Source organism: Vicugna pacos, chromosome 16 (genome assembly GCF_048564905.1).
Source record: "Vicugna pacos chromosome 16, VicPac4, whole genome shotgun sequence".
NCBI classification, from domain to species: Eukaryota; Metazoa; Chordata; class Mammalia; order Artiodactyla; family Camelidae; genus Vicugna; species Vicugna pacos.
Genome location: NC_133002.1, coordinates 47,053,736 through 47,063,432, shown reverse-complemented (window position 1 = coordinate 47,063,432; position 9,697 = coordinate 47,053,736). Strand labels below are relative to the sequence as shown.

General features: G+C 45.9%; 1 protein-coding gene and 1 non-coding gene across 2 annotated transcripts; one reads left to right on the top strand and one right to left on the bottom strand.

The window, feature by feature from the left end:
- Positions 1-215: 215 nt before the first annotated feature.
- On the top strand, positions 216-9,652 carry IFI35 (interferon induced protein 35). Its single transcript, XM_006199195.4, has 7 exons — positions 216-443; positions 7,813-7,902; positions 8,276-8,423; positions 8,496-8,602; positions 8,699-8,885; positions 8,979-9,085; positions 9,314-9,652. Exons 1-7 carry the CDS (start codon positions 438-440, stop codon positions 9,503-9,505), a joined length of 837 nt encoding a protein of 278 aa, XP_006199257.2. The 5' UTR covers positions 216-437; the 3' UTR covers positions 9,506-9,652.
- Positions 3,746-3,852, bottom strand: LOC116283751 (U6 spliceosomal RNA). Its single transcript, XR_004193462.1, has one exon. It is a non-coding gene; the product is annotated as a U6 spliceosomal RNA (small nuclear RNA).
- Positions 9,653-9,697: the final 45 nt, after the last annotated feature.

Sequence of the window (9,697 nt, the reverse complement as noted above, 5' to 3'; positions counted from 1 at the left end):
TTCAGTTAGCAACATGTGTGTGCTCTGGGAAACCTAGGCTCTAGGGAAATATCCCAAAACAAGCAAAATTCCGCCAACAGGGCTGTGCTGGGATTGATAGGCTGGAGGTGAACGACCGGGGCCAGCACTCAGCTGTAGTTGCTTGTTGGGTAACACCCCCAAAGGCCTCATAGCTGGAGGAAGTCGACTTTGAAGACCAGGAAGCCTCCCGGGGGTGGAGAAGCCGGCTGGGGCGTGTGAGGACGGAAGGGCAGGGATTCCACTGAATTGAAAGTGAAAGCAAAGGGCCCACATAAGAACCCTAAGGAGGGTATTTCAGGCTCTGCTGGTAGAAACTAGAGCTCCTCCAGGTGCAAGAAAGAGTTTAGTCGCAGTGGACTCTGCCACTTTGTACCCAGCTCTGAAGACTTGGCTGTTGCCAACCGGACACCAGACCCATGCTGGTGAGGAGAGTATTGGGGGTGGGGAAAAGAGGAGGAGCATTCCTCTTGGCGGGGATTCTGCAGGTACCTCAGGACCTGGCCACCGAGCCTCCCTGCCCATGTCTTAGACCTGCTGAAGGTCTGGGGAGAGACGTGGCTGGGATTCCCTCTCCGCCATGGAGTTGGTCCACTAACCCATGACCTCAAAGACAGGTCTATAACCTGCATCTCAGGCGCTCCTGAATTCCTTGTGTGACTGTGCGTTTTTCTGGAGAGAATCCAATCCATTGTTTTCATTAGAGATTCAAAGGGTTCTGCGACCCTGAAAGTTTGATCTAATGATAATTCTAAAGGTTTAAGAATTGCTCACTCCTTTATCTCCTGAGATCTTCCCCAACAAATCTCTCCCCTCCTTATATTTTCATCTCAGCTTAACCTTGGGCTCTCTTTAGGGTGAGAGGAGGAAGTGTTCCACCTCTGAGAACTAACCTTCCCCTTGGCTGCTGTGGTCCCCCCTTTCCCGACCTGCTCGTGCCAGACCGAGCCCTGTGAGGGCCAGTCCTCTGTCTCAGCCTGCTCACCGTTGATCCCCAGCACCTAGCACTGTGCCTGGGATGCAGCAGGCGCTCAGTAAACAGCTGTTGAGTGAATCTCATCCCCTCCCCAGTTTCTTTAGTCTTTCTCTCCCTGATGCTACCCCATCTGTTACAAATATACAGGTCTCTTGCTTAGAAATTTTTCATTTGCCCCTCAGATGTAGTAAGAAAGACTGCAGGCTCTACAGTCTGCCTGGTTCCAAATCCTGGCTCCTCCCCTTGTGTGGCCCTGGGCAAGTTACTAACCTCTCTAAAGTTTAAATCTAAGGCCTGTTTCCTTGTCTGTAAGATGGGAGTGATAGTAACACTTCCACACAAGAACACCCACCTGCAAGAATTAAACGAAATGATCTCTAAGTTAATACAGTAATAATTTAGCACACTGCTTGACACAAACTAAGCGCTCAACACATGTTCCTTATTTCCCCAAGATGATCTTGATTTGCCCTCACCTCACTCCTACCTCTCAGCTAAAACTGCTTTTTTAAAGGGCCCTTAACATATTAAAAAGGAAAGAAGGAAAGTGGATTCAGGAAACTGTATTTCTTTAAACACACTAAATTCATTATCAAGAGACAATCTCTATTAATAACATTGTGGTGTTTGTCTTCCCAGGGTTTTTATGTTTTTATGCCTTAATAAATAACCTTATGAATTATAATGCAAGTGTAGAGTTAAGCTGTTGTACATTTAAGATTTAATAAAATATTTCTAAAGGAAAAATAAATGAATTACAATGTTTTAAATCAACAGAATAGGAAACATATTTGTATACAGTTTGATTTTTTGGCTTTTTGTTAGCATTTTTCTTGTTAAATGTTCTTCATTACTGTGTCTTTTAATTGCTGCATAGGATTTTATATTTGTTTAGCTGTTTCTGTCTTGTTGGACATGTAGATATTTTTTTCTCTGTTGTAAACAAGGCTACAATAATCATCCTTGTACATGAACTTCTGACCATTTCCTTAAGATAAGCAGGACTGTGTTTTTGTTGCTCAATCTCAGCCATCTTTCTCGTGCTTCTTGGCGGAAGTCCTGTTAGCAGCCTTTGGCACAGCTGTGGGCTCCTCCCCTTAAACCTGTTCTTCCCCACTTCCCACCCCTCCCTTCGGGTTTCACCAGCCACTCCTCTGCACTCTCCCCAGCTGTTTCTTCCATATTCCCCTGACTTCTTAGTGTTGGATGCCCCAGACATCAGCCCTTGGACCTCTTTTTGTTGATTTCATTTAGTTTTGTGATTTCAAATATCTCTGCATGGATAATTCTCAAATTTACATTCACGGCCTGGACCTCTTCCCTGAATGCTAGATCCATTGAGTTAACTGCCACTATATGCTTCCCCTGGGATGTCAGGCAGTCATCCCTGACATGTTCAAAAGAAACCCCAATCTCTTCCACCCAAGATAGTCCCCCTCTCAGCACATGGCTCTCCTTCTCCTCAGTTGTTCAGGCCTAACAGCTTGGGTCATCTGAGACTCTTCTCTTTCTTCCACGTCATATTTCCGATCCATCAGGAACTTCATCCTAAACTTTTAACAGCTCCTCACCACCTCCGCTGCTACCACCTGGTCCAGGCCGTCAATATTGCTCACCTGGACATTGTAATGACCTCCTCAGCCATCTCCCTGTGCCCTTTCCCTGCATCTGCCTATTCACTCAACAGCCAAGTCATCCTGTTAACAATTAAGCCTGCTTGCAGCTTCCCACCTCACTTTATATAAAAGACCCTGCATGATCCCACCCTGTTTTCTCTGTGACTTCATGGCCAGCTATTCCCCACTCCCTCTTCTCCAGCCACACTGGTCTCCTTTCTCTTCCTCAGATAAACACATAACACACTCTCACCTCAGGGCCTTTGCACTTGCTGCTCCCTCTGCATAGGACCTTCCCTCACACATACACATAGTCTGCTCCTTTATCTCCTTCAAGTATATGATCAAATAACATCTCAGTAAGGCCTACTCTGCTCACCCTATTTAAAACTGTACTCCAGCATTCTCTGTCCTTCCTTCTCTGCTTTGTTTTTGCCCATAATATTTATCACTAACATATTGCAGATTTTATTTATTTGTTCTGTTTATATCTGGTTCATCCCCTAGAATGTAAATTCCACAGGGAAATTTTGTCTGGTTCATCACGGTATCCCCAGAGCCTAGAACAGGGCCTGGTACATGGTAGATGCCCAGTAGCTGATGGCTGCATGAATGAGTGAGGAAACAAGTGAGGGAGGGGACTTCTTGTAACCCTCCTTTTCTTCTGCTTGTTTCGTCACTCCTCCTCTTTTGTGTCTCTGGCCCTGGCTCTGCTTATCTCTGACCATGCCTTCTTTTTTTTCTTTAATTGAAGTATAGTCAGTTTACAATGTTGTGTCAATTTCTAGTGTACAGCATAATGTTTCAGTCATACATATAAATACACATTCATTCTCATACTCTTTTTCATTATAGGTTACTACAAGATATTGAATATAGTTCCTTGTGCTATATAGAAGAAACTTGTTGTTTATCTACTTTATATATAGTAGTTAGTATCTGCAAATCTGGAACTCCCAATTTATCCCTTCCCACCCCCTCTACCCCCAGTAACCATAAGTTTGTTTACTATGTCTGTGAATCTGTTTCTGTTTTGTAGATAAGTTCATTAGTGTCTTTTTTCTTTTTTTTTTTAGATTCCACATATGAGTGATGCCATATGGTATTTTTCTTTCTCTTTCTGGCTTACTTCACTAAAAATATGGAACGCTTCATGAATTTGTGGGTCATCCTTGCTCAGGGGCCAGGCTAACTTTCTCTGTATCGTTCCAGTTTTAGTATATGTGCTGCCAAAGCGAGCACTGACCAGGCCTTCTTTTTATTCTCTGCATTCCTTTATCTTTCCTGACCCTTGGCTAGGTATCTTCTATAACCTGCATCTCAGGCACTCCTGAATTCCTTGTGTGACTGTGCGTTTTTCTGGAGAGAGAATCCAATCCATCGTTTTCATTAGAGATTCAAAGGGTTCTGCGACCCTGAAAGATGACATTTTAAGTCTCTGTCCCTGAACAAGCTCTGCCACATACTTTTCCAACTCAGAGTCCTGTCCAGCAAGCCCTGTCTCTGACTCTGTGTGTCTTCAACGGCCTTCGGTTTGACTTACTTTGGCCCATTAGTTAACCCTGATGAATCTCAGGTTCCTTATGTATCAAGTGGGGATTATTAAAATATAAAACATTTAACATAGCACTCATCATATACCAGGAACTACTGTTCCAAATAAAATTATATATAGGTGGAAATTGCTATTCCCATTTTACAGATGAAGAAACCAAGGCATGAAGAATTAAATAACTTGCCCATTGTCTTGCAGTAGTAAGAGATGTAAGCCCCAGAGGTTTGGCCCCAGAATTTGTGGTCTTAACCATTATGCTACATGGCCTCCCAATACTGCCGGGATGAACAAAGAGAGCATGAGATTTTATCTTACAGGAGGTTAGGCTCTAAACTTGGCACATAAGGCAGAAGAATACATGTAGTCTAATGAAACTTAAATCACTAACTCACCCCTGAGTATCCACAATTTACAGTCTCTCAATGAGCACAACATAGAATGGATAGCGTCTTTTTTCAGCTGAGCACCAGCTGGATGTTGGCTTGCATTTAGAGACCATGTTATCATGTTATGTAAATAAATAGCTTGTTTGGTTGAATTCAAGTAAGTGACTACAATCAGCCTGTGTTGTCCTTAAGACGTCTGTAAAAGAGAAGTTTCAGTTGGGAGTTGAAGACAGGAGGCAGTTTTGTGATCCTTAAATGGGATGGAGTCCAACTGTGCCTGGCACTTAGCAGGTGCCCAGTAACTACTGGCTCTCTTCCCTGGCCTGCTGGGTCAATGGCATTATACCAGACCCTTGGGCACTCAGGTCTGCAACCGTGGCGTCATCTCTCCAGTCCGACCCCTCTGAGTCCTTAATACAAACATCTAGAGACTGAGGGCTTTTCCTCATGGGATATACTCATCCGCATGTGCTCCTTAGGCCCACTGCCGGTGGCTTGGGTCTGCTCCTGCCATGTCTCTGAGAATGAGAGCCACAGCATCTGGTTGGTTTTCCTCACTCCGCAGTCCCTGCTGCTCCAGTTCATCCTGCCGTCACTGTCAGACTGAGCTCTCTTTTTTTTTTTTTTTTTTTTTTTTTTTTAAGTATAGTTGATTTACACTGTTGGCTCAGTTTCAGCGAAGTGATTCAGTTACATACACATATATATACAGATATATTTTTTTCAGATTCCTTCCCATTATAGGTTAATACAAGATACTGATTACGGTTCCCTGTGCTATACAGGAGGTCCTTGTTGTTTATTTTATTTATATATAGCGGTGTATATCTGTTAATCCCAAACTCCTAATTTATCCCTCTTCCCTTCCCCTTGGTAACCCTAAGATTATTTTCTATGTCTGTGAGTCTGTTTCTGTTTTGTAAATAAGTTCACTTGTATTTTTTTTTAGATTCCACATATAAGTGATACACGTTATTTGTCTTTCTGGGTTACTTCACGTAGTGTAATAAACTCTAGGTTCATTCATGTTGCTGCAAATGGCATTATTTCACTCTTTTTTATGGCTGAGTAATATTCTAGAGTGTGTGTGTGTGTACACACACCTCATCTTTCTCCGTTTATCTGTTGATGGAAACTTAGGCTGCTTCCATGCCTTGGCTACTGTAAATCATGCTGTTGTGAACATTGGGGTGTATGTATCTTTTCTTTTAGGGAACCTCCATACTGGTCTTCATAGTGGCTACACCAATTTACATTCCCACCAACAGTGTGGGAGTGTTCCCTTTTCTCCACACCCTCTCCAACGTTTACTATTTGTAGACTTTTTGATGATGGTCATTCTGACTGATGTGAGGTGGTACCTCATTGCAGTTTTGATTTGCATTTCTCTAATAATTAGCAATGTTGAGCATCTTTTCATATGCCTGTTGGCCATCTGTATGTCTTTTCTGGAGAAATGTCTATTTAGGTCATCTGCCTGTTTTTTTACTGGTAGATTAAGCTCTTGTAAACACTATGTCCATCACCTCACTCCCCCTTTCAGAAATCTTCACTAGTTCCACATTTTCCTACTGAAAACCCCCCCGCTTGAATTATGAGAAAAAAATATTAAGCTTTTAAAAATAAATTTACTTATTTATTTAAAGCTATTTATTAAATAGCACTGCCAATTACCAGATTTTCAAATAATATGTATAATTAGATCAAGACTTAAAGCAGAAGTAAAAAGAGGATGGATTAAGGACTGAATCCGACTCATGAATGTATTTTATTTTTCATATTTCTTTAAAAATCAAGCCATCATTTTCAAATAAAAATCTAGATTTCTGATTTCCCTTAGGAAAAGGAAGTTACAGTATATATACACGTGTGTGTGTGTATATATATATACACACACATATATATACACACACACACACTAGAACCACATTCCCATGTGAAAAACCTTGGCTTGAGCTGAGAAGGGGCTGCCAGTTGAGTGGAGACATGCTCTCTCCAGTCTGTCACTGTCCCCACCTCTCGCACTACACTGGCTCTCCTGACTCTTTGATGTCATCTAACTGAACCTCAGAGTCACTCAATTTGCAACCCCTGAGTATTTCTCACTACTCATTAACCAGCAGTATTTGATTAAGCCCTAGTTTTCCTCTGCTTAAAATAGTGAACTCACATTGAATTTCTTCAAGGCCCTCTATAATAGGCTCCCGTTCTGTCATTCGTTCAATTCTTTCATTCATTCATTCAACACACATTTACTGAATGCCTGTTTTGTGCCAGGGACTCTGCTGAACACTGGGGACACAGAGATGGCCAAGACAGAGCCCCATCCTCCCAGTGAGCTCACACTTCCCTGAGCTGACCTTATTTATCAGGCTTCCAACCGCAGGGTGAGCTCTCCATCCTACAAACAAAGGTGCATTTATTCCTACCCCTGTGTCATTCCCCTGCCTGTGTTGTCCTCTCTCTCTCTCTCTCTGGACCTGCTCCAAATCACACCCAGCCTGAAAAGCTGCTTGGTACAGTGGAAAAGAGTGGCAGTCATGGGACAAGCTGGGAGATGTGGAGTCAATTACTTCCCCACTCTGAGTATGATTTCTTCAACTATCAAGGACAGATTAAGTCTGGAGTCAGACTGTCCAGGGCCAAATGACTGGGCAAGTCCTTTGACTTCTCTGAGTTTCTTCCTCCACAAAATAAGGAGAGGGGTATTTATTTCCTAAGTTTGTTGCAAGAAGTGAGTGACATAATCCATACTAAGGGCTTAGCACATGCCTGACGTATAGTAAGTACTTAATAAATGTTTGTTGATAGCGTTATGACATTTTGCAACTCTAAGCCCCTATTCCTCCTGGAGGTCTCCTTCGCTGTGGTACCCACTTTAGGAACTGTCCCACCTCTAAACTCCTGCCATCCGTCTTCCACCATCACTCATGTGATCACTGTCTTGAGTACTGTTTAATACTGGCCTGTGTCATGCCCAGCACCTCACAACAGGAGCTCGACCACTGTTTGTTAACCTTTAGGTCTCCAGGAATGACCCAGCCTTGGCTGCTGCAAAGGCTCCTGCCTTTCAGAGCAGCTGAGATGAGGGCAGCCAGGCTGGGCCAGGACAAGCCCAGGGCAGGATAAAGGGGCTAGGTTGTTCTTGGGCCAAGCATCGTCTATGCTCCTGGAGAGTCCAGAACAGGGGCCCCCTTCCCCTGGCTCATTCATTCTCTGAAAAGGTGGGTGGATGTCTGATGGTTCCTCTCTTTCAAACAGGCCCTCCATACACTCCAGGAGGAACAGGCCAGACTAAAGATGAGGCTGCAGGAGCTGAGAAGGAAGCTCAGGGACGTCCCCAAAGACAAGGCAAGCTGGGAGGGGATGTGGCCTGAAAGAAAGAGCTGGGGAGTTCTTAGTTTCGCTCCTGGTTCTGCCATTTCTGTGCTGTGTGATTTCGAGTGTGTTACTTGAACTCTCTGAACCTGTTTTCTTCTCTGTAAAGGGGAGCTACCTACCTCACAGGCTTGTGTGAGGACAAACTAAGATCTTGTATGTAAAGTCCCAGTACATGTGTGACCTGCATCCATTTGCTTACTCATCCAGCTCTTCTTTCAGTAAATGTGTTTATTCCTGGCCCTTAGCATCAATCACCTGTAACTGGGGTGCTTTCCTCCTGGGAGGGAGTGGGTAATTCTCCCAACCCTGACGTCTGCATCAGCCTCTCCTTCCCCACCTCCAGGTCCCATTCCCGGTACCTGAGGCCCCCCTGGTGTTTCGAGGACACATTCAGCAGGACAGGGAAATGGCCAAGTCTGTGATTTCCAAACTGCAAATCTGTTACCCTCTGCCTGGAGGTTCTGCGCTGGTCATTTTTGATGATCCCAATGGTGAGCTTGGGGAAACTTTGGGAGGGAGGTGCTGGCAGGCTTCCTAGCACTGACCCTCCTCCCCCCACCCAGTGGCTAAGCAGGTGCTGCAGCAAAAGGAGCATAAGATCAATGTGGAAGAGTTCTGGCTGCGGGTACAGGTCCAGCCCTTGGAGCTGCCCATGCTGACCACCATCCAGGTGATCGAGTGGCAGGGGCCTGGGCCATGTGGGAGGGCATCATGGCACAGGAGACTGGGGCTGGGCCTGGGACCAGCCCCATCTGTCTCCCACTAGGTGTCCAGCCAGATGAGTGACCAGAGAGTGCTGGTCAGTGGGTTTCCTGCCGAGCTCAAGCTGAGTGAGGAGGAGCTGCTGGACAAGCTGGAGATCTTCTTTGGCAAGACCAAGAACGGGGGTGGCGATGTGGAGATGCGAGAACTGCTGCAAGGGGGTGTCATGCTGGGCTTCGCTAAGGATGGAGGTGAGGGCCTTGTCTGTGAGATGACAGCAGAGGCATCAGACCACGGGAAAGATGCCCCTGATGTTGAAGCTCCCCTGCTCCCTGTCCCTGCAGTGGCCCAGCGCCTGTGCCAGACTGGCCAGTTCACAGTGCCCCTGGGAAAGCAGCAGGTCCCTCTGAGAGTCTCTCCCTACGTGAGTGGGACGATCCAGAAGGCTGAGGTAAGTGGGAGGGTGGAGAATGGGGACGGGCCAGGTGGCCTGCCTGCCTGCCTGCCAGAAACTTGCTCAAAGAAGGATCAGAGCCCGAAACCCCAATGACCTACCTGCTGCCAACCTCTCCAGGCCTCCTGCCCCGTCCCATACTCCTATGCTCGCCACCTGCCCCGACCTTTGCCCCAAGCCCAATTCCCATGATGGCCCTTGCCCATCTCCTGGCTCCTTTTCCAGGTCAGGTCCCAGCTGGTACCCCAGGCGGTACTGGTGCTCAACATTCCCGATGTCCTGGATGGCCCGGAGCTGCAAGACATCCTGGAGGTCCACTTCCAGAAGCCCACCCGTGGGGGCGGGGAGGTGGAAGCCTTGAGAGTCGTACCCCTGGGACATCGGGGCCTGGCGGTCTTCACGGCCAAATCGGGCTAGGAGCCTCTCCCCTGCTCATCACCCCCACTTCTCTGCCAAGCAGGTTGGGTTGGGTGTGTATATATGAGAGAGACTGTGCCAGTCAACAGTGGCCGGGATTACAGTTGTGAAACACTGCCCAAGGACAGTAAAAGTGCCTGCATCGCATGATCTTCTTCCTCATTCCGCTTCATGAAAGGAAACGTGATTAGG